The following is a 24,647-nucleotide window of genomic DNA, read 5'->3' on the forward strand; positions in this document are numbered from 1 at the left end:
TGAACTAAACATACATTATGTGAATCTCACCAACTATTTTTGTAGTTGACCTTTTGAACTTACATGCTTTTCAGGCTAGGTTCATACTTCTTAGCATAGGAGTCTTCCTTTCTAAGCTCATCCTTTTGGCGATTGTTCGAACGTGCAAGATCTGGAGCTGTGAAGACCTCCCTTGTTTATTCTGTTCAAGACTTGGTACTTAAAGACAACTTGTTCTGTCTTTGGTTCATTAACTATTCTGAGTACATTTTATGTTTTGTAATAACTTTCGTACTTCTGTCCTTTAATGATCAATGGTTGTGTTGGAACTTGTACTGTGTGCAATTGTGCTTATCTGTGCATCCCGTATATTCCACTTTAGCGGGGTGTTACATTCTCAATGTGTATCATTATTGATTTTTACTCATTTGTTTTGTCTCAATGTGTGCACAAAATCAAATTTGATTTTGTATAAGTTTGACGTCATATGCATAAAATCAAATTTGATTTTGAATGGTTTTTTGATATGGAACTCATTGGTTTTGTCTAAATTCTTTATACATAATCACCTTTAATTCTATACATAAAGTTGTAAAAACTGAAATCACTAAAAATATCAACACATAAATACATAATCAAATTTGATTGTAGGCATATAGTCACAAACACACAAGTAACTATAAACTCAATACAAACAAAGTTACAAAATCAAAATTTCTAAAATCTTTATACATAATCAAATTTGATTCTAGACATTAAGTTGCAAAAATAGAAATCACTAAAATATCAACACATAATCAAATTTGATTATAGACTTATAGTCACAAACACACAGGTAACTAAAAACTCAATACATAAATTTAACAAATTCAAAATTTAGAATAATGTACAATCAAGTATGATTGGTTGTACAATCAGTAAATACGTATATAATCAAATTTGATTTAGTACATACATTTTGGTTTAGACATTTCATCAAACACTTTGTGGGCAAAACTCATTATAAAAATTTTAAACAACAACAACCAAAGATACAACTTCTTATCATCTAAAAAACAAAAATAAGAGAAAAAAACTACAAATCATGGATAAAAATGGTTTGTTTATCCATTTTTTAAATAAAAAACATAAACTACATAAAATATCACTCTAATAACATCTTAAACATCATCTTCCACTTGTTGATGTTGTTGCTAGTGTTTGAGATGAAGATCCAGATTGTGGTGGTGGTGGCGGCGGTCGGATATGGTGGTGGTGGTGGTGGTCACCGTCCAAGGAGGAGAAGAGAGGGAGAGAGTGTGTGTTTGTTTGTTTGTGTGTGTGTGTGTGTGTGTGTGTTTCTACCAGGAGGAGAAAAGGGGGAAAAAAATTTGTTAAGCAAATTTACATATATGCCCCTCTGTGTTTTTTTTAATTAAGGCAGAAGTATCAATCCTAACCATTTCTAGCCATTGATTGAGATGATCAAATGGCTAGGATTTGCTCCTTGGGATTCATGAAAAATTAAGGATTCAAATGAACAATTACCTTTATTTATATCAATATAACTAAAAGAGGAGGTTGAGAGTACACTTAACACCCCTAATCTCCCTCCTTTAATCTAATTATGCTTTTTAATTAATCCTTTATATTTTTTTTCTATTTTTTTATTTTTGCCCTGACATACGGGTTTTCACAAATATTTTCTTATATACCTTCTCTATACTCCTCTCATGTTCCTTTTTTTTTCTTCCTAAACCCTAAACTTATAATTTGTATCTCCATATATGTCTTTTTTTCAATATACAATTCTTCTGATCTTTCTCCTTTAAATTTATATCTTTTAAATTTATAGTTCTCTGTATCTAGATCTATATATTCTCTGTATAGATATAGATAGTGTCATAATTTATACCCCTACTTTTTTTACAGCGATCAGTAGTTAGTAATTAATAGTTAACATTCGAGACGCTACAGTAACATTCAATTGGGCTGTATACGAAACTCGAAACACGCATGTCTAGAATGAAACACATGACTCTCGAACCCCCAATAATCTACTCCTACAAATGTAGAAAGTGAGATTTGAACCCTAGTGAATTTCCTCAAGGTCTAAGACCTATTCATACTTCTATATTTCTACATTATTGTATAAAAATTATTCTTCCTCATATTTTTAAAAATAGTATAAAAATATTAGTTTGCTTGGAATGAATTATAGGAAAATTACTCAATTTGTCTTAAATTAACAAATTTACAACCTAAACATTTATCTTAATATTTTACACCATAAACTTTTATTTTGTTTAAAATATCTCCATGATCTCCTATATATCAACCCACACACTCGACACCACCATCATTTGACCTGTTACAGATATCGTCGCCGCATTATATAAGTACCGTGTTCGTTAATTAAAAGATCTATAAGATGAAGATTGATAATTTTCAAAGGCTCATATGGTATGTGTGATTTCCTATCATGATAATTTTCCTATCATGATGTGTGAACCGCTTCTTTTGGTAAATATGAATAAAACTTTTGAGATTCAACTAGTTGTATTTCTAAAAATATATCCAAATTTAAAAAATGGTTTAGGAAAGGCAAGGTAGGTATTCAAACTATACACTCCTCGCCATCTATAATCGTTTAATCTTTTTATTTTTTTATTTACAATTTGTTCTTACAGATTCTACTATATATATATACACGAGAGAAAGTACTTACGCGTTGTGATAGTGAGATGGTGGGGTGATAGGTCATAAAGTGTGATAGCCAAATGTCTTAATCGTACGGACTCTACTCTCGAATTTAAAAATTTGTTGAAAGTATATCGAATGACCTCTCTAATGAAAGAACATGAAATTTTAAAAACACCCATATAATTTTTATAATTTATCGATGTATGGTTTTTGAGATAAAAATATTTGAATGAGTTAGAGAAATAAAATGATTTATGGAGAAGAAAAAAAAAAGAGTGGTTAAGATTTGAGGAGAGAGATAGAAATGTTGAAAAGTTAAAAAATTGAAAAATTTTGACGGGAACAAATTCTTTATAACGTAATAGATAATGTCACCCATTGCAAAATGAAAGGAATTAGGGGGATATAGACTCTTAGGTGGTGTTTGTACTTAATCCATTAAATCATTAAAAGTGTTTATTTATTTGACTTAATAAACAAAAAAACAACTATATTAACTTAATCTAAATAGATATTATTAAATTATTAAATCACTTTATCAATTCAGTTAATGATTAAAAAAACAAATAATAGTTAAAAAAAAAACACACAAGCCATTATTCATATCATCTACAATAAATATTTATAAAGGCACCCTAAAGTTGATAATATGTGGTAGACATTTTTGTCACAAATAGCAGGTGCCAGGTTCGAGCCCAAACACATTATCTCTGCGTACTACACTTAATAAAAGACTAAAACTATTAATCTATTATTTTGGAACATATAATCATATGTCATATAAATGAAGTATAAAATCGTGACAAAAGTCATCCAAGACAGATTAATCAATATGCTGACAATTGAGCAAAGTTGATGGGAGTTACAAATTGCAGTCCGCCATTGTATAAAGTTGTAGCTGCAAGCTGCGAAGCGTATTGTGTTGGATGGTACAAGTCCCAAAAGAGGTAATTGTTGCGATTTGAACACAAATTTGCTAGCGGAGAACAATTTTTTTCTGCATTTAGCCATCCTTCACCACAGCATGCTGTGTCGATGGATGTGAAATCTGCAAGAATCAAATGAAAATCGCGAATGTACATAAAGTTATAGTCACGAAAAATTCTCTTGTGTTGCAAATGAAATGAAGAGTGAACCAAAATGACTTATTTGTGTACTTACTGAAGAGTTGAGGGTTATTGATAACATTGATGGTCATTTCATATGAATTTCCAAGTGCATACTTCATTCCAGGTAGCTTACAAGTGAGTTTCTTTAGTAAAGCGTCTAGTGACGAATAAAAAATTTGAGCAAGAGTGTTTTCAATCTCCAAACATCCACCCGTGGCATTGTAAATCCTCTGTGACGGGCAACATCCGATTGGTGAAACGCTTATGATCCCAAATTTTCGTGCTCCAAGGTTGTATAATTTCTATAGAAACAAAAGGGTGTTTAGTTTTATTTGTGATGGCCATATGATACATGTTCAATGTTTTTGAAACAATATATAGTGTTTGTTGCGTGAAGTACTTACATTTATGTGACCCTCGTAAGATGTCATCAAAGAATCAATAAACACAACAGGATCAACTGTGCTTCGATTTGCAACATAGTCAAAAATATCGTTGCTACCAATACTAATTGCGATCATGGATTTTGCAAGTAGATTTTTAGCAGTTTCTCGACCCTTTAAGTATGTTAACATGTCACAAACGCTCTGAAATTGATTGATTTGCTCCGACATAGATACAATGTTCTGTTCACAGTTTGATCGATCATGTCATGAGGAAACAAATGAAAATCGTCAATGACATATATGGTCATATTACCGCATGACGTTTATGTTGTAACTATATATAAGGTTGAATTCTAAGAAATTTCCTATAAGTCTTACCAGGGCTTTTCCGGTAACATCTAAAAGACCTGCTGCTCCGGATGCAAAGTTTATGCCTCTAAACATCCGAGTATTGAGGCCTGTTTTTAGAAAGAACAGCCACGGTTGTGGGCTTCTTTTATGCCCCATTAGAATAGCTAAATTCGGCCCGTATAAAACCAAACATAAAATTAATTAGAAAAAACTGAAGGAAATCAGTCACATTTAGGACTTTTGCATCAAATATCTACATAATTTTAAAAAAGATGTATGGTCGTAAGTTATATATAGTAAGTTACTAACATAGAAAATCAGCACTATTGAAGCCATTGCTAAAGCGTCCTGTAGGTTTTGAATGGATAAAATCAATCCCATAGGGAAGAAAGTTGGCTCGTATTTGGCTTTTGGGCAAGAACGAGTTTGTTCCAACATCGGCCGTTGAGTCTCCAAATATAAAAATGGAAGGTGGCGTAGCACTGCGATTCATCTTCGTAGCATTTGAGATTTGAGGAGTGGCAAGAAAAATTCCCGTAAGAAGAAGTAGAAAAATGGCATACATTTTCTCCATTGGAATGTAACACAATAGAATTAGTTTCCAATGGAGATTAGGAGTACGTTTTAAGAATATTAACAAAATGCTAACTTATATATAAAAATATCGATCAATGATACGACATATACATGGCTCCATAATGAACATCGAAATTATCTATGAAACTAGTAAACAATGTGTTTAAGATAGATCGTACAATTGATGGTAAATGCAAGAATCCAAAATCACCCCTATATATATTTTCATGTTATAGTATGTTTGCAAAAGTAATTAATATTGATTTTTTTTTAACAATAAATGTAACTTATTTATAGTTAGTTATCTACAAGTAAGTAATTACACGTCAATGTTCAAATTTGAGGCAAATCCTTCTCTTCTTCTTTAGACGACTACATCAAGAATTTATCAACAATTAATACTGCAATTAAATAGTCGGCTAATAAGAAAAACAAAAAGGTTAAAAAGTGAAGTAAGTTTGATTAGGACATTCCATATTTGCCGTCTAATATTAGAAGGTTAAACGTAACGTATTTATATTAATTAATCTTTTATCGATTTTCTTTTCCATCTTGACCAGGTCGTATTTGGTTATTTATGTTTAGATATATTAAGTTTGTTGGAGCTTTGCACCTCTGATTGTTCGATGAATTTTCAATCAAATAAGATTATTATTTCATTTATAAATTGAATATTGTTTAAACCTTTTGCTTGTGCTTAAAGAGGTTCAAGCTCTAGCCCAAGACAGAGCCAGAGCCCAGAGTGGCCGTATTTGTTTAATTATTCAAATTGTGTTTCTTTCTATTAACTTTAGATTTCTTAATTTAGTTACACACTCTCTCGTCAGAGCAGTGGCTAAGCTTGAAAAGTTTACTAAAAGGGCCAATGGGGCTTGAAAGAATCGGGGATCGTCTTAATACAAGCAGTATAAAAATTTCAGTATGCAAAAAACCAGGACGACCACTGGGGCCCCAAATAAGCTCCGCCCTTGAATTAGAGTGATTTCCATCCTAATGTGGATGAAAGAAGTTGGCATCTAAACCTTTAGAAGCCAAGTTCCACACTCCCCCAACTGTCAGTATCACACTTAAGCCTATGCCTAAACAACCAAGTCCAAGGTTAATCCACCACCACCCGTAATTCGTCGTTTGCTTCTTGATCCTAATCCACATGAGGCACGGGTAGCTGAACGTCAAAGGTAACGATATCCCTCCAATAACTAGTGCCAGGCTTGGTAGAAATGGGAATACGACGGATATAAAAAACGTCAAACCTCCAAAGAAAATCCTGATTCCTATACGCACAACCTTTGGGCATTTCTTGCTTTTCCTGTTTGCGTATGCAGACTCCAAATTATCGTAGACAACCATACTGTAGATTTGAAAAGCCGTCAAACAGCTTATCACAACTTGAATGTATACCAAGCTGAGCAATGGTTTTGACATGTGGTGATAAAGTGAGCTTGACAGAGCGATTAGGAATCCTTCATCGGTTGGAATCTAGAATAGTAGTTTTACAGAATTAAATAAGTTGTTATGTTTTAGGTTACATGTAGTTTTGAACTTACGGATTTTGCTAACCTCGTTTCCAAATGCCCAGTATCCAACAATTGCTAAGGGGAAGAAACACATTGCTCTAATAATATTTGATCCTGCCACTCCTTTCAACATGATCTTTGATGATGTGAAATTCATAGTTGACGGAATTGTACTCTGTTAATAAACATTGTTAATCTTTGGTTATATATTAATAAAGATGTCCTTTAATTATATATACAAAAAGGATATCACTTGGTTTTAGGTGGGTGTTTGGGTCTGTCCAGCCATCTTGGAGCTTTGGCTCTGTATATAATGCAGGGAGCCCAAGAACGCATTTTTTTTACCAAAAAAATAGGATATCACGCGTCGCGCATACAAATAAATGAATTGTACCTGTATCTCTAAGACAACATTGTGGCCTCTAAATGTAAGAGCAATGATTCCAAGAGCATTCAAGACATTGCGAATTCGACCAGCTTCTGACTTAAAAACTTCTGTTGGATCGTGAGAAGTCGTCGTGTGTATCATTCCTTTAGTCACAAAAACTATCCATAACATTGTACAATATCCAACGGCCATGGTCGCTCCAAGGAAAGAGACCAAAGCCAGTGAATGCATACTAGGACAAAGGGTAGAAATAAGGATAGCTAAACAAATGAAAACCAAGAACCATTGTGTGGTTGTCAAGGGGTGTTTGGAAGAATAATTATCACACAAGAGTTGATACAACAGTTTCATTGTTCCGCCCCCAGTAATTATGAGCATAACACATGTGCCCCCAGAAAGATACATTACTGGAAATATGGCTAAAAGTTTTCCCAACTTTATACCTACAGATTAAGCCATTCAAAAAGGGTAAAAATGTTATCAATTTTTTATTTCTTGTGGTAAATGAAAGAAATCTCTAGTTTTTAAGGTATTTACCAAAAGCAGCGATCGAAAGTTGAACGTATCTGCTGTAACGAGTATCAGGGACGGATTCGTGAAGGCTCACTAGCAACCAGATCGTGTATAACTGCCATGAAAATGCCACAGACAAGCACATTATTCCCCGAAACCTACACAAATAGATTGATAGTCTTAAAATATATATATATATATAGGGGTGAGATATTTTGAGACCACCTCTTATTTTAGGACCAACTAGGACCAATGATTTTTGTACATATATATATAAGGTAAATATCAAAATAATACTCCTCCGTCCCATTTTAGTTGTCATGTTGATTAACTTTGACTGTAAATAACTTTGTTTGTACTATATAATAGTTGATGAAACTTATATGAACGAAAAGTACATTAAAAACCCAATCCATTCATATATTTTATATCAAGTGTTATATGATACAACCAAAGTTATTTACGGTCAAAGTTAGTCAACATGACAACTAAAATGGGACGGAGGGAACTAACAAAACAGGTAAAAAATAACAAAACAAATTTAAAAGTATAAATCCTTTTGTAGTAGAAAAGGCCATAATTAAATTACAATGGACAACAAACATAAATTAAAAGATATGAAAAATGACAATAACATAGGCCCAATTACCTAAAGAATTCACATGATAACAATTTAATACCAAATAATAAACAAACATGAACAAAATACCAAAACTAAAATTAAAGTGATATAAAAAAAACCGTATGTTTTTATTTTCGAAAAATTTATTGAATTTGATTTGTCTATTAAAAATAGAAAAGAGAGTAATAATACGAATGAGAATGATCAATAAAAGTTTAGGTTGTATATATAATAATATATAATTTATTCAAAGAGCTTTAAGGATATTATATATATCTTTAAAATTTAAAAAGTTTTGTTTCAGTAGAAAAATATTTATAATAGAGTTTTAAATATAATTATCTATTTAATAAGCAAATCAAAAATCAAAAAATCTTGTACAAAGTTGAAAGCTTTAGAGTAATTAAAAGAGAGTTTTAGGCTTAAAAAGAGCTTTAAGGGTGCAAATGTATCTCAGTCTCCTTTTTTAGTTATAATAGTATAGATAATTAGCTATTTGTTAGCTAATATTCGGTGCTAATCGGAATTCATTACCAAAATCCGGGTCCCTTAACGATTTTGTAACGATCTTGTATTTGACTAATATGGGAGTGGGATCAGTATCCAATTTGCTCAATTTCACGATCAGTACCATTGATACCAGGATCGATAGGGGACAAAAGTCTCACAGTGGCCTATCCCTAATCCATTATTATGAAGATAGATGAGGTATATAATAATCAAATAATATTGTATTGTTATTTTTTTATCATATTATTTTTTTAATTAGTTGTTATAGTTGTAAATTAAAAATTTTAATTTATGTATCAATTAAAAGTTATATGTATGATTAACAGGAAGTTTTATATATCAACTAAAAAAAGGTTCAATCTGTTTTTATTATAGCGCGGTAGTTGAAATATAAGTTTATTTAGTTGACGAAGATGAATAAGAGTCAAATCCAAGTCTTCTTTATATATATAAAATATTGGCTAGTCAAGTAAGAATTTTGCTCATAAGGTTTTAAAATCAAAAGTAGTCAAATGTATCAAGACTACATATTTATCAAGACAGTAATTTCCAAAGAGTAACCTTTTTTCATTATTGATACGAAAAATTCCACAAGAAGGTAATATTATCTTGAGGAACCAAATTTAGTGTTTAAAAATATATTATTTTTTTAATTTTTAAACTTATGCTTTTTTCATTGTTAAATAATTTTACATTTTTCGGAATGTAAAACTTATATAAATATATTAGTAAATTTTTTTCGGAATTTTCGGTAATATATTCATATTTATAACAAAGAGATGTGTAAGTAATTAGTGTAACTAACCAACCGAGGTATACGAATGAAAGGGGAAGAGCGAGTGTTTGGATTCCAATTCCGGAGCAAAGCAAATGAAACATTGTGGCCCATAAATTTCCTTTCCTTGATTTGGTGATGGGAAGCCAATCATCTAGTGGTGTGTTGATTCCATTCCGGATCTCTTTGGAATCAGGTTTTCCTGATTCTGATGTTGAGTTGTTACATTGTGATATAATAATGTCAACTTCATCATTCATAGTGAAAATTCTATTCTCTAAGGGAACTTCTTCACTCATATTAACTATGTGTCTTTGGATATACAATTGGATGGGTGTTTTTGAAAAAATAGTGAAGGAAAATGGGTGTTTTTAAAAAAATAGTGAAGGAAAATGTATCTTATATAATTCACCTAAGCATGCTTCTTAATTGTTCTTAGTCAACTTACTAAAAAGTTATATGAATGTTGGAAGAGAGTAATGAAGTCTAGTACTCTTGTGTCAAGTGTCAACTTAAAATAACATATTAAAAGACCATTGAGAAAATGAAAAGAATAGTTCGTGTCCAATTATGCACCATAAGAATATTCTGTTTTCCTTTCAAAAATAAAAAAATAAAAAAATAAAAATCTGTTTTCACATGCGTATAAATTATTTCCCAAAATCTACAAAATGCTACCATATAATCAATCATTGTTGGACATCTACACGTGAGCAAACTTGGTTATTAGTATATCTTCAAACAAAAAAGTCACCATTGAGTTACTTAAATTTGAGTTGTTATAATTGATACAAGGGGTGAGAGTGGATACCTCAACCCCAATCTTTCTCAAATTTTCATATTACCATTTTTTAATAAAAATCTTCCATTTCAAACTTCCTCAATTCACTCTAAATCATCCCAAAATGGTGGCGCCACTCACCCCAACCCCAATTTCCACATCATTTTTTTTATTTCCATTTAGTTTTACTTAACAAAATCACAAATTATATTAAAATTAAAAAACATACCCTTTTATTATATTAAATAAAAAGAAACATTACATAATACTTAAAAAAAAAAGAAACATTACATAATACTTCAAAAAAAAGAAACATTACATAATACTAAAAAAAAAACTAATCATCGAGATACGCCAAATCTTGAGCCCATACATACTCCGTAAGATCATATCGAAGGCGATGGTGAACTTCTTCATCTATCAACTCCGCATACACACTTTCATCGAACACCGGTTGCACTGGCGGGTCCATTGTATGGACCGGTGAGATTGCCCTCTCGTCCCTCTTAATGATCATGTTGTGTAAAATAATACATGTATGAACATACTTTCCCATTTTGTCTTTCGTTTGAGGTCGAAGAGGTCGTTGAAAAATTTTCCATTTACCTTTGAGGACACCAAAAGCTCGCTCGACATCTTTTCTCGCCGCCTTTTGCAATTCTTGAATCTTTTTTCCTTAGGGTCGGTTGGATACGGGTATGCTTTAACCAGTGTTGACCACTTGTTGTAGATCCCATCACTAAGATAGTAGCCATGTTTATAATCTCGGCCATTCACGCGGAATGAAGAATCCGGAGCCGTTCCGTTACGCGCTGTGACATACAAATCAGATTGGTTCAACAAGTTAATGTCGTTGTTCGACCCCGGGACACCGAAAAAAGCATGTCAAATCCACAAATCTTGTGACGCGGTGATTTCAAGCATAATAGTTGGACCGTTGTGGTCACCCCGCGTGTATTGCCCTCTCAAACATCTAGGACATGCCGACCACTCGACATGTGTGCAATCGATGCTACCAAGCATCCCAGGCATATGATGTCGAAGCTCGTGGGCCTCGAAGATGCGTGCAACGTCGTGTGACGTCGACCTGCGTAGGTACTCTAGGCTATACAACCGAATGATGGCGTCACAAAAATAATCAAGGGTCTCACGTGCGATTCTGGCTGCCATGCACAAGTACTCGTCATACTCGTCTGGTGCATTACCCGTCACGAGTTGCCTAACGGCGGATGTGCATTTCTGTATCGCCGTAAAACTTTTTCTTTTTCTTGCATCGTAATGTTCTTGGAAATACGAGAAGTTTGCTTCAATGTCGCGCACGATATCTAAAAACATGGTCTTGTCCATTCGAAACTTCTTTCGAAAGTAATCGTCTTTGTATTTTGGTTGTTGAACGAACCAATCATTCAAAAGAGTGGCAAGACCAATTTCCCGACGCCGGTCCGTATACAGTCGAGTTTGAGGAGCACTAGAACTTGTCGTATCTTCAAGAAAGTGTAACGCGTTAAGAAAGAATTCCATAGAGCTATCGTTTGATTCGTCGGGAGAGTCGCTCGAATTATCCAAATTACCGGAAGCCATATTTTTTGTGTTGGGTGTAAGAAATTAGTGATGAAAAGGTTGGGGTGTTTGAATTTTATAAAAATGTAGTGAAAATGAGAGTATTTGTGTGTTGTTTTGGGAAGAAAAGAGTGTATATATATAGAGAAAGAGGTAAAAGACAAAAAAAATAAAAATAAAAATATAAAACACCCAACGGCTCTCTACCCCGCTCCCCTCGCCACGTGTCCAGCCACCATTCGTCTGTTTCTTGCGCGCGGTCCCCACACTCGTTTCTCTCTCATCGGTCTCACTACCCCGTTTACGATCCTTTCTTCCCCACCCCGACCCCCTGGTGGCGGTGTTCCCACGCGGGGCCGGGCTTCACCGTTCACCACCCCACTTCCACTCCCACCCCTCTAAGGGTATGTTTGGTAAAGGGAGATGAAACCAAACAAAAGGAAAAGATTTCCTTTCAGTCGTTTTGTACATCTAAAGAAATAGAAACACGGAGAGTTCAAATTCACGAGAAAAGCGTTTGTATGTAAACTAATTTCTTCACTTTTTGTGAAGAAAAGCATTTCTCTACATTTTAAGGCAAAAATAAAAAGCACGGAAGATGAGTTTCCCTGTATTTTCATTCTTAAAATAAAGGGTATAAAAGCTAAAGTCATGTGACTTCCACATGCCAAAAAGAAAATAGAAAATGTGTACAGCTTTGTCCCATATCACTCTCGAAGCGATCTGACGATTCGAAAACTTAAAAGCAACATCACCTGCCAGGATTGACCGGAGGTGTATTTTCCATTCATCCAGCTATGGTTCGTGATCAAAAGTTCATCTCAATCGTATTTCAAGTCACCGGGTTTGCTTCGTGAGGGAGGAGATCTCAAATGGGTATTAGAAATTTGTGCCAATTTTAAAATTAAATAAAGGGAAAAACCAATATGCTGTTAGAAGCATAGAAGATATGTTTCCCCCTTACAAACTCCCCCCCCCCCCTCTCCCCGAAAAGCACATGTGTAAATACAAAATCATCCTCCTCACAAACTCCTGGAAGTAGGCTGCTGCTAGAAGCATCGTTGTTAACCCTTATATATAATATTGATTACATTGTCATGTTTAAATTTTTGATTTCATTTCTTTGTTTCTTATTTATCAAATATAGAAATTGATTTTTTGTGTAATTTCATAGGTCAATTCTAACTTATTTCATTTCTCTATATTTCTCCCACCAAAAAGTATTCTAAATTCAAGCCGAGCATAAGTGATCTAAATCAAAAGTTATGAAGATCAAGCCCAATATGAAACTCATTATAATAAAGCGATCAACTGGGCTAAGTGATCCGGTTCAAGTCTAATATGATCAACTTCTAATACTAAACTCGACTAGATTTGTGAATCTAAATAAGGCTCCTATTTTAAATATTTTCACATTTTAATATACTGATAATACTTTTAAAGAAATTATTTATAATAATATCTCTCGATCACTTAAATAATTATATATTTACTAGGTCTTTTACCCGCACGATGTGCGGTTATTTAAAAATATTGTTTTAGTTATATGAATATTTATAATAGCTTTTAACAACTATACATTATTTAGGCATGTATATATAAATCTATATTATCATTAAATGGAAATTTTTATATTTATTGAAATAGATAAATTCAAAATATAACTGTTATTATTTATGAAAATCTTTGCATTTATATAAAAACATACATTATCAAATATTCATATTAACTATCACATATTATACTTCATGCAATACTAATGAACATAAAATGAAGTTAAAATGTAAATGTAATGTAAAATCATAACGATCTTTTATTTTTTTGCAAAGTGATATGTGACTTATTAGAATTTCATCACACTCTTTCAAAGAAAATAGTTTCATAAAACTTACTTCATCAAATAATAAAATTCGTAAAAGTTGAAAAGCTTTAATTAAATATAGTTAGAAACCAAATCCAAATTATAATTAGATTACAAAGAACAAACCTATGATTCAAATTACGTTGAATTCACCTAGTAATTGATAATAGTTTTTATAAAACGTAAAATCGCCACCGCGAAAAGGATAAAAAACTATATTACAATGTGATATATAATATTGGTTATATTGGATAGTAAAATTAAGAAATAAATAATTTGAAAACTAAATATTTTCCAATTTTAAAAATAGATTTTAAATTCATACGGTTTCTATTATGATATAGAATGTGATTTTTTACTTTTATTTTTGTAAGATTTTGTTTATATATAAATTTTAGTTTTATTTGATTTAATAGTTTTAGATAATATAATTTTGTAGATTTATATATTGTAAAAATATATAGAGATGCCACATAGGATAAAAACCTATGTGACAATTTTTAAAAATAACTTTAAATTGTAGAAAACTTTAAATTGTAGTTTTATTTGAGAGGTCAAATAAGTTGATTTTGGGTTAAGTGGGTTGATTTTAGGTCAAATCGGTCAAACGTGTTATTGTTGGGTTAGGTAGGTTAGCATATCAAATGTGTAGCAACCCTCAAATTTTCAGGTCAACATTTTATATAAAAATCATTTAGTAAATTATATTGAGTTGTGATTCGCAAATTTCTCATGTTTATATATATAAATATATATGTTTATATGTCTTTCTATTAAAAATGCAAAGTCCATTTCCCTTGTTATCCAAATCGACCATATGGTCTTAACCATAGTAAAATACTCACAAAATGGCATAAAATAAGTCAAGGGAATTTACTTTAATATGATATCTAAATGAAGAAACTAGTCAAGAAACTTTTATGACTATATACAAGGTTCTATCTAGTTTGATACAAACACTTACTCTCATCTTTCTACCTCACTATATTTGTAAACTAGTGGTACATAAAACAACAAAAACTCTTCAATTTCTTGGTTAAGAAACGAGATGGAGAAAAGAAAGAATATACACTTTTGACTAGTTTACAACCAAGCTCCTCCATCCTTGGAGATATAGATTCTTCCATTTTTGTATAAGTATCTAACCCTCATTAGGGAACAAGAGTGTTGAGACAAATGAAATTTATGAGTTATAGACAAAAGACATGACACCAATATTTCTCTTCATCTTCCTAACCGTTCATGTGGAGGGGAACAAATAAGATAGGCAAACTTCATGAAGGTTTTTCCAATTATAGGTAACTAAGATCTTTCTTTTCTTGTGATAGTTATAGTCCATCAGCATAGTCTAGATAGAGGTAGTATGACACAATCTAGGAACTAGGGAATTAGTGATAGGAGACAAGCAAAAGATGACAAAACTCTCCTTACACCCCTGATCGATCAGCTCCTTTCCCCCATCAACACACTATATTTCATCTATAAATAGTCTTATTCATTTAGCCACATCTTCTTGTACCGATATATTATCTATCTATTTGAACACATTTAAATAAGTCATAATTTTATCTTCTTTCTAGTTTGAGATCAGAATAACCACATCCCCAAAACACTATTAAATCATCATCACTATGGCCATAATAATTAGCTAATCTAAGGGTGTTGCTCTTTGTCGCGTAGCTGCGGTTTCGGGTTGTAATCTAGAGGTTTAATAGCACTAAACTTATGTAAGTAAACTCATGCTCTGCATCCTTCAAATTCTCGCATGTTCTTAGTGTGTTTTTAAACTCGAACCTCTTTCTCTTGTTCACTAGTAGTACCATTTCGAACATCACTGTTCAGGAGCTTGACTCGTCACCCTCGCGCTTTTCGACCCTTCTTACTGCAAGTACTGCAAACTTCACTTGATAACCTGATCCTAAAGTCGATCGTGTCACAATATTGTCATTTCAACACCTTAAGCGAGCTAGAGAAAACTAAATGAAATAATGTCTAAGGGTTAGTTTTGACATACAATCAGTAACTAAATGAAGTAAAGCTCTTTAAAACCTCCTTATGGATTTTCAGACATGGGGTAACTTTGCTACTTCTATTATAGATTCTAGATGAATAAATATATGATATGCATAATGTAGTATCGATCTGTATGTCATATAAAACCACTGAACATGAATATATTTTCATACATATATCATGTGGCATCTATATATATAAACATATTTACACTAAGAAGCATGAAGTATATGTGGTGGTAAACTCTCTCAAAAGAAAGGATGATAAAATGCAAGTAATTGGGACTTCTTAGTTAATGCTAATCTTATGATTCTATATGTATATTCTGTCGTAAATTTGTATAAATAGACACCTTCCAATTTTACATAAAAAATGTATGAAAGATGTAGAATCTAGACAAAGTGGCAGTCGACCTATAATCTATAAATCTTAAACGATCTAGCATGGCAAGTTGTCAAGTAAATATTATAATTAATAAAAACTGTATGGTTTATTTAGGAAGCTCGTAACTCGGATACCGTCATAATCTCATTACCACTCTAAGGTGTGTTCATAGCCCCTTTTTAAATATTTCATTTTGGGGTGAGAATACATGCATTACTTTTACTTGTTTTAAGATTGGACACAAGTATTTTGTTACTATATATTGCCTTAGTTATTTCTCATCCTATCAAATCCCTTATTTGAATACCGTTAGTTATGGACTTAAGCGCGAGTAGTTGTGAATAGATCTATTGGGTTTGACACCCCCACCCGAGTTAGTAGCACTAACTTGATCGGCATGATCAAACGGGTGTACAATTATTTGATCCATAGTACTTGAGGATGAAAGTATTACGCATGGGGTAACTTTATCATTGTTAAGCTTCGGTATTGGGAGCTCAGTGCTATAGTATATATATATATATATATTATGGAAACCTTGTGATCCATAAACTATGTTGATATGATAAACCTATGACTCACCAACTTTATGTTGACGTTTTAGCATGTATTTCTCAGGTAACTAGTATGTTGGATTATCATGGAGCAAAGTAAGAAACTCGTATGGATCGTTCAAGAGTCTGGCACTAGTTAATAAAAATAAGCTCCTATGTAATTTGAAATTACTATTATTGTAGAAGTTACGTTTTAAAGACATTATTATGTTTAATAAATAAAAACGACACGTTTAGTGGTCGTTCTCTTGTACAATTTGTGTTATGATTCCGCATTAGTCATAACTCGCCAAAATGATTTGGCGGGGTGTGACAGATTGACATCAGAGCCAGGTTGTTATAGAGAACTAGGTTGCACTAGTGGGGTCTAAGAATTTATTTGGTTGGATTGCATTAGTAGACCTAGACTATAACGGAACTTCCTAATAAGATGACTTCATGTAGATGCTCTTAAAAAAAATGCTTGATAGGAATTTGGATGTGAACTTTAACGGGTAGATACTAATTAAACTACCAAAATAAAATAAGCATAATATAAACACTCTGATAAGCTCAATTGTAGTAATTTTACAAAAATATAGTAGAAAATTAACACTTATAAAATAGTACTAAAAGATTTTTGTTTCGATATAGGTATAGTTTCATGATGCTGTTACTACAATATATATTTATATATATATATATATTTCGAACTCATGATGAACTACTATTTTAGTTACAGGATTAGTTGTTAAACGAGATCAGGTAATAAATCAACTCTCATGTTCTTATTAGATACATGGTCACTTTATAATTCAACATTGATAGAAATTTTTTTTATAGCAGAGTATTAGAACATGTCATGGACATGTAAAATGTATCATAACTATTCTGAATATTGTGTCTAATCTAAGTCACAATATACATCTATAACACATCGAATTACCTAACTATTGTATGGAAGGAGCCTGTATCACCACCTATATAAGAATTAACGTAACTTGAACATGAACTATAACATGATTATGTACTAAATCGATGTAATTCTTGACTAACATCTTTCTTACAGCAATGGATCCTTACGTTATACTAACTGATTCTGACGAACAACACCAAGCAAACCCCATAGCAATGAACCATTCGGATGCCGAATCACACCATTCAGGACAGCAGCAAGGAGAAGCCATAATGGGATTCTACGAAGAAGAGTCTGATCCAGAAGAGTTCCCGGAGGATGAACCTACAATCGTACCCGAGGTGACGCCATTACCTCCTGTTCCAACAAGAACAGGAACCCGTATTACCCACACGGCACGAATGAGTGTGATACAGCCGCGTCACAAGGAGATTGTGCAAGACCAATTACCCGAGCCGCTCCCAAACGGGTCTTACTTCTGGCCCGTTGAAGAACAATCAGGCTATCAAACTCCTCCTCCGATGCAGCCAATGGAATGGAAACAGACTAACAAGGATTGGAGTACAAAAATCCCAAAGTACATAAGTGAATGGCGAACCGCTCTTAACCTGCCAGCTCCTACCTCTGACAATGGCGAATCGTCCAACACCCGAAATCTTTACCCGCTTACCCAAGAACAGCCACACCATACATTGCCCCTTCTTGCGGCAGTAGCTCATGAGCAGGAGCGGCGGATGGATCACATGGAGCTGGGAATGATGGCGATGACGGGATATGGAGAACTGCAGCACGTCGCTAACCAGGTGCATGCCTTGGAGGGTCGAACCAATACCATGGAAAAGAGACTTGGGTTGTACCAGCAGGCAACAAATAATATGATCAATAGAGAAGTAGAACTCTCAAATAATCTGACGGCTACCAATGAACGCCTAATGCGTAACATGAATGATGTGGAGATGTTGAGGAACAGGAGGATTGCGGAGGAAAGAAGGGCAGCAGAAATGGACTGGAGAATTCGGAATGCAGAGCAACAGATGGAGCAGCTTAGCACAAATTTTTGAGACCTCGAAGAGTTCCTCCATGCATGGGATGTGGTTCCAAGGGGGTACAATGGGAGGTAGAAGAAGAACACAGCAGGATCAAGAATGATGTAGGACTAAAAGTACTTTGGCACTATCACTCAGTACTCAAAATAAGTAGTTGTAGGAAAATCTCCAATAACTTATTTCTTATTTTATATACTCGTGTTCTGGCTAAGTTGTGTGCGTAGGAAATTGCCGTTAACTAGTTTCAATGATGTATGAAATCTGGACGTAATTCTGTGGTGTTGTAGTAGAAAACCTTTTCGTCAATTACTTGTCCTTATGAATCATGTATTATGAATCAGATTGTGTTTTGTATTATGACTGATGAGAAGGTTATATTCTGTGATATCATATATCTAAATGCGTGTAACTTGCAAGCCATGATATGATAATTTCGCAAGAGTAATTTTTTTATGACTTGTGAGAATTCTGCTTATCTAACTACTCACAAATAATAGGCATAAGGTTAAGCTGCTTGGAAAAATCTTTGAATAAATATTGTCAAGTTAATGTTACAAGTGTTATATAAGCCACCTGAGATTAAAATTTTCTAACAGCATATGGTTAATAAACTGTACTATAGATAATTGAAGAACAAACTGCCATAAATTGAATCTTGAGTTACTTAATCCTTATAAAGGTTGATTGGTAATACGAGATCAATGTATTTGTCACCTGTAAAACTGTTAGGATCATCTGAAAAAAAAAAAAAAAAAATCAGTTCGAAGAACCTGAAGGTATAGGCTTGCCTAAATACGATGTAACCTAATGTCATAAAAAGGTTAAAATGGCTGCACAAAAAGTTGACCTCTTAATGTACAACAATTTCCTCATGACAATAGCTTGACTAAAAATGAAATAATTGAGTTATAATAGCTCGTTTTGATTAAATTGTCTTCATACATGGTATTTAGAAGTAAAGCCTTAATGGTTTACTTAAAGATTTAATTTGATCAGCATATGTGACTAATGGTGAAATGACCAACTTTATATGTCGCATGATGCCTTATTTTATGGTCAAAACTGTAATGAATATCATAATATGGGCTGGTTTGGGAAAGACATGATAGTATAATTCATGTTTAATTAGAATAGCATTGTTGGGATGTATGTAGGTGAAAACTTCCAAGTAGCATGACAAGTTCAAATGTTATAATTTAAGAGTCCAGTTAACTAGTCATGACTACATGTGATAAGAATATGACAAGGAATTGTAGCACTTCAAGTTAAACAATATATGCTCATGTCTAGTTAAAGCCTTATGACTAATTTTTTTTTTATCACAGTAGAAAATACTTTACCAAGAACTTACATGTTAAATGTACATCTAACTCTTAGATCATGAGATAGGTCGTAATCTTTCATAGTCATATGATAAGAATAGATTAACTAATCCCTACTAGGATGACATATTGCGAAGAGTTACTGACAAAAGTAGTGAAATAACCGGAACTATATGAGTACTTATACGGTGTATGATTTAGATTCATTTGCATCAGTTCTATTCCCTCACGTTAGGAGTAGATGCACATATTAGTAGTGAAATTTAACAATATGTATATATATATATATATATAATATAATCATATCATCAAGGAATAAAGGACATCAGAAATTACATAGAAGCTGGTTACTCTCCTTACATTTATTTAAAATCTCATCTATTTAATTTTTGAAGAAAATGGCACCCATGAGCACTGCAAGAATTGAGCAATTGATAGCTCAACGCGTAGCTGAAGCATTGGTAGCTGCAGAAGCAGCTAGAGAGATTGGATCAGGGAGTCAGAATGGAACGGGCAGCACCCCCGCAAGGCTCAACAATGGATCACAGAATTGTAGTTTCCTAGATTTTCAATATTGCAAGCCCCAAAATTTCCATGGAACAGAAGGTGAAGTAGGGTTGCTTAGGTGGTTTGAGAAAATGGAAACTGTTTTTCGCATAAGTAACTGTGCAAATGGAGATAGGGTTAAGTATGCTACTGGTACCCTACTAGACGGTGCCCTAACCTGGTGGAACACTTATACCCAAACTATGGGAATTGATGCTGCTTATGAAACACCGTGGGTAGATTTAAAACGAATGATGACTGAGGAGTATTGCCCCCGAACAGAAATCCAAAAGTTGGAGGTAGAATTTTGGAATCTGAAGGTAAAAGGTACAAATATGCAGGAGTATACAAACCGCTTCAATGAGTTAGCTCTTTTATGTCCCACCATGGTCAGTCCAGAGTATAAAAGGATCGAGCGATACATATGGGGACTTCCACAACCAGTTCAAGGAATGGTGACCTCCTCAAAACCAGATAACATACAAAGTACTGTCCGAATGGCTCATGACCTCATGGAACAAATTATCCGCCAGGGAACAACAGTGAAGTCGTCAGAAGTGAGGAATGTTGAGATAAAGAGGAAGTGGGAAGGAAATGTTGGAAATAATAGGAGAAACTTTGGACATTTCCCCAATAAGAGACAAGATGTGGTCAGGGCATATAATGTTGGACCCAATGTGAAAAAGGGGTACACTGGAAACCACCCCTATTGTAATAAATGCAATCAACACCACACTGGTCCATGTACCATAGTTTGTGCAAGATGTAAGAAAATGGGACACATGGCACGAAACTGTAGGAGTCCAGCTCCTGCACAAGGTAATCTTGTACAAGGTCCTCTTGCACAAGGAGCTGGAGGAAGTGGAGTGGTTAAGAATGTGACCCCTGGGTCATGCTATGGATGTGGAGAAATGGGTCACTTCAAGCCCAACTGCCCAAAGTTGAAAAACAAGAATGCTGGCCCAGCTCGTGGGCGAGCTTTTGTCATCACAGCGGTAGAAGCCCGTCAGGACCCCAATCTGGTCACGGGTACGTTCTTACTGAACAACTGTTATGCTTCTGTCTTATTTGACACTGGTGCTGATAAGAGTTTTATAGCTAAGGAATTCAGTACATTAAATAATATTTCCCCTATGTTAAGTACTCCATAGAACTAGCCAATGGTAAGTTAATAAAAACGGATAGTATATTTCAAGGTTGTACCTTAGATTTGGCAAACAAACCATTTAAGATAGATTTAATACCGGTAGAACTTGGAAGTTTTGATGTAGTTGTTGGGATGGATTGGTTAGCAAGTAATCGTGCGGAAATTTCTTGTCATGAGAAGATTGTTCGTATTCCTCTCTCGAATGGTGAAACACTAATAATACAAGGTGAAAAGAGCGGCACGAAATTGAACATCATTTCGTGCATGAAGGCTCAAAAGTTCTTAAGAAAAGGGAATCATGCGATATTGACACACATAAAAGAGAAGAAGCTGGATGAAAAACGACTTGAAGACGTGCCCATTGCACGCGACTACCCTGAGGTTTTCCCTGAAGACTTACCTGGACTCCCTCCATCGAGACAAGTGGAGTTTGGCATTGACTTAGTGCCTGGAGCCAATCCAGTTGCATGAGCCCCATATAGATGAGCTCTTTCGGAGATGCAGGAGTTATCGAGTCAATTACAAGAGCTATTAGATAAAGGCTTTATACGACCAAGTTCCTCACCATGGGGAGCTCCAGTGTTATTTTTGAAAAAGAAAGATGGCTCTTTTCGCATGTGTATAGATTATAGGGAATTAAATAAGTTAACCGTGAAAAACCGATACCCTCTCTCGAGGATCGACGATCTGTTTGACCAATTGCAAGGTTCTAGTTGTTACTCTAAGATTGATCTTAGGTCTGGATATCATCAATTACGAGTCAAGGATGAGGATGTCCCAAAGACAGCATTTCGGACACGTTATGGTCATTACGAATTTTTAGTAATGCCATTTGGCTTGACCAACGCACCAGCCGTATTCATGGACCTCATGAATCGAGTGTGCAAGCCATATTTTGACAAATTTGTCATTGTGTTCATCGATGATATACTAATATACTCTCAAAGCAAAGATGAACATGAACAACACTTGAGAATGATTTTAGAGTTGTTGAAAAATGAGCAACTATATGCTAAATTATCAAAATGTGATTTTTGGCTGCAAGAGGTGCAATTTTTGGATCACGTAGTCAACAGTCAAGGTATCCATGTAGACCCTGCTAAGATTGAAGCTGTTAAGAATTGGGAGGCACCAAGAACTCCAACTGAGGTTCGACAATTTTTAGGCCTCGCGGGTTATTATAGACGATTTATAGAAAATTTTTCAAAAATAGCCCAACCTTTAACCTCACTAACTCAAAAAGATAGGAAATTTTTCAATTACTGAAGCAAAAGCTTTGCAGTGCACCAATTCTATCACTGCCGGAAGGAACGGAAGATTTTGTGGTATACTGTGATACCTCGCACCAAGGTTTGGGTTGCGTATTAATGCAAAGACAGAAGGTTATTGCATACGCATCCCGTCAACTAAAAGTACATGAGAAGAATTATACAACCCATGACTTGGAGTTAGGAGCCGTAGTGTTCGCGCTAAAAATGTGGAGGCATTACCTTTATGGAACAAAGTGTACAGTGTTTACAGATCACAAGAGCCTCCAACACATTTTTGATCAAAGAGATCTAAACATGAGGCAGCGGAGATGGGTAGAGTTGCTAAATGATTATGATTGTGAAATCCGTTATCACCCAGGGAAGGCAAATGTGGTTGCAGATGCTTTAAGTCGAAAAGAAAGAACCAAACCACTTTGAGTCCGGGCACTAAATATGACAATTCGTACAAATCTCACTTCTCAGATTCGAGATATACAACTTATGGCATTAATGAAAGAAAATGAAAAGGGTGAAGCTTTGAGGGGAATGGACAACCAATTTGAAATCAAAGCAGATGGAAGCCGTTATTTTATGAATCGAATTTGGGTACCTAGTTTCGAGGGACTAAGAAAGTTAGTAATGGATGAGGCACATAAAACAAGATATTTAATTCACCCTGGAGTTGATAAAATGTATCATGGGTTGAAAGAATTATATTGGTGGCCTAATATGAAGGCCGACATCGCCACCTATGTTAGTAAATGTCTCACATGTTCTAAGGTAAAAGCAGAGACCCAAAAGCCGTCTGGACTATTGCAACAGCCTGAGATTCCGCAGTGGAAGTGGGAAGGTATAGCCATGGATTTCATAACGAAGTTGCCAAAGACACAAGGAGGTTACGACACTATTTGGGTGATAGTAGATCGTCTCACTAAGTGAGCACATTTCTTGCCAATTAAAGAGACTGACAAAATGGAAAAAACTAGCCCAATTGTACTTAAGGGAAATTGTCTCAAGGCATGGGGTTCCCATTTCTATCATCTCCGACCGTGACAGTAGGTTTACCTCTAGATTTTGGCAGTCACTTCAAGAAGGTCTAGGAACTCGACTGGATATGAGCACCGCTTATCACCCCCAGTCCGATGGTCAAAGTGAATGGACCATTCAGACTCTAGAAGACACGCTCAGAGCATGTGTGATCGACAATGGCAATGGTTGGGATAAGCACTTACCTTTAGCAGAGTTTTCATACAACAATAGTTACCATACTAGCATTAAGACTGCTCCGTTTGAGGCACTTTATGGGAGAAAGTGTCGATCGCCTGTCTGTTGGACTGAAATCGGAGATAGTCAAATAACCGGGCCCGAAATTATACATGAAACCACTGAGAAGATTGTTCAAATCCAAGAAAGGTTGAAAGCAGCAAGAGACCGCCAGAAAAGCTATGCTGATGTTAGGAGAAAACCATTGGAATTCCATGTTGGTGACAAAGTCATGTTAAAAGTGTCACCATGGAAAGGTGTGATAAGGTTTAGTAAACGGGGAAAGCTAAATCCCAGATACATCGGACCGTTTGAAATTATCGTAAGAATTGGCCCCGTAGCATACAAGTTGAAGTTGCCACAAGAACTTAGTGGTGTTCACAACACTTTTCATATATCTAATTTGAAGAAATGTTTAGCTGATGACAACCTGGTTATTCCTCTAGAGGAACTCCAATTGGATAACAAATTGCATTTTATTGAAGAGCCGGTGGAGATAATGGACCGAGAAACCAAGAGGTTGAAACAAAGTCGCATCCCAATAGTTAAAGTTCGGTGGAACTCTAGGCGAGGCCCAGAGTTTACATGGGAACGTGAGGATCAGATGAAACAGAAAT

General features: G+C 34.5%; 4 protein-coding genes across 4 annotated transcripts; 1 reads left to right on the forward strand and 3 right to left on the reverse strand.

Moving 5' to 3' along the window:
- Positions 1–3,456: 3,456 nt before the first annotated feature.
- Positions 3,457–5,000, reverse strand: LOC122594902 (GDSL esterase/lipase At5g08460-like). Its single transcript, XM_043767192.1, has 5 exons — positions 4,817–5,000; positions 4,535–4,671; positions 4,175–4,396; positions 3,823–4,072; positions 3,457–3,709 (listed from the first exon to the last, which is right to left on the reverse strand). Exons 1-5 carry the CDS (start codon positions 4,998–5,000, stop codon positions 3,489–3,491), a joined length of 1,014 nt encoding a protein of 337 aa, XP_043623127.1. The 3' UTR covers positions 3,457–3,488.
- An 846-nt stretch (positions 5,001–5,846) lies between these two features.
- On the reverse strand, positions 5,847–9,765 carry LOC122598105 (lysine histidine transporter-like 8). The gene is made up of 5 exons (XM_043770711.1): positions 9,439–9,765; positions 7,526–7,659; positions 6,995–7,431; positions 6,644–6,775; positions 5,847–6,562 (listed from the first exon to the last, which is right to left on the reverse strand). Exons 1-5 carry the CDS (start codon positions 9,705–9,707, stop codon positions 6,074–6,076), a joined length of 1,461 nt encoding a protein of 486 aa, XP_043626646.1. The 5' UTR covers positions 9,708–9,765; the 3' UTR covers positions 5,847–6,073.
- A 761-nt stretch (positions 9,766–10,526) lies between these two features.
- LOC122596904 lies at positions 10,527–11,770 on the reverse strand. Its single transcript, XM_043769548.1, has 3 exons — positions 11,161–11,770; positions 10,796–11,001; positions 10,527–10,694 (listed from the first exon to the last, which is right to left on the reverse strand). The coding sequence occupies exons 1-3, from the start codon at positions 11,768–11,770 to the stop codon at positions 10,527–10,529; spliced, it is 984 nt and encodes a 327-aa protein (XP_043625483.1).
- Positions 11,771–20,222: 8,452 nt separating this feature from the next.
- On the forward strand, positions 20,223–21,988 carry LOC122596905. The gene is made up of 2 exons (XM_043769549.1): positions 20,223–21,480; positions 21,567–21,988. Exons 1-2 carry the CDS (start codon positions 20,223–20,225, stop codon positions 21,986–21,988), a joined length of 1,680 nt encoding a protein of 559 aa, XP_043625484.1.
- The last annotated feature ends 2,659 nt before the right edge of the window (positions 21,989–24,647 follow it).

This window comes from Erigeron canadensis, chromosome 4, assembly GCF_010389155.1.
Source record: "Erigeron canadensis isolate Cc75 chromosome 4, C_canadensis_v1, whole genome shotgun sequence".
NCBI classification, from domain to species: Eukaryota; Viridiplantae; Streptophyta; class Magnoliopsida; order Asterales; family Asteraceae; genus Erigeron; species Erigeron canadensis.

Bases quoted from the DNA above. Each gene is read 5' to 3' on its own strand.
- LOC122594902 (XM_043767192.1), bottom strand. From the start codon at position 5,000: ATGAATCGCAGTGCTACGCCACCTTCCATTTTTATATTTGGAGACTCA. The intron at 4,672-4,816 runs GTTAGTAACTTA...GGCCGAATTTAG, and splicing joins CAATAGTGCTGATTTTCTAT to CTATTCTAATGGGGCATAAA. The intron at 3,710-3,822 runs GTAAGTACACAA...TGATTCTTGCAG, and splicing joins CAATAACCCTCAACTCTTCA to ATTTCACATCCATCGACACA.
- LOC122598105 (XM_043770711.1), bottom strand. From the start codon at position 9,707: ATGAGTGAAGAAGTTCCCTTAGAGAATAGAATTTTCACTATGAATGAT. The intron at 7,660-9,438 runs GTTAGTTACACT...CTATTTGTGTAG, and splicing joins TCATTCGTATACCTCGGTTG to GTTTCGGGGAATAATGTGCT. The intron at 6,776-6,994 runs GTACAATTCATT...GTTTATTAACAG, and splicing joins ATGTTGTCTTAGAGATACAG to AGTACAATTCCGTCAACTAT.
- LOC122596904 (XM_043769548.1), bottom strand. From the start codon at position 11,770: ATGGCTTCCGGTAATTTGGATAATTCGAGCGACTCTCCCGACGAATCA. The intron at 11,002-11,160 runs GTTTGAGAGGGC...TGTATGTCACAG, and splicing joins GTGGTCGGCATGTCCTAGAT to CGCGTAACGGAACGGCTCCG. The intron at 10,695-10,795 runs GTAAATGGAAAA...ATGATCATTAAG, and splicing joins AGCTTTTGGTGTCCTCAAAG to AGGGACGAGAGGGCAATCTC.
- LOC122596905 (XM_043769549.1), top strand. From the start codon at position 20,223: ATGGCACCCATGAGCACTGCAAGAATTGAGCAATTGATAGCTCAACGC. The intron at 21,481-21,566 runs GTACATTAAATA...GTATATTTCAAG, and splicing joins TTTTATAGCTAAGGAATTCA to GTTGTACCTTAGATTTGGCA.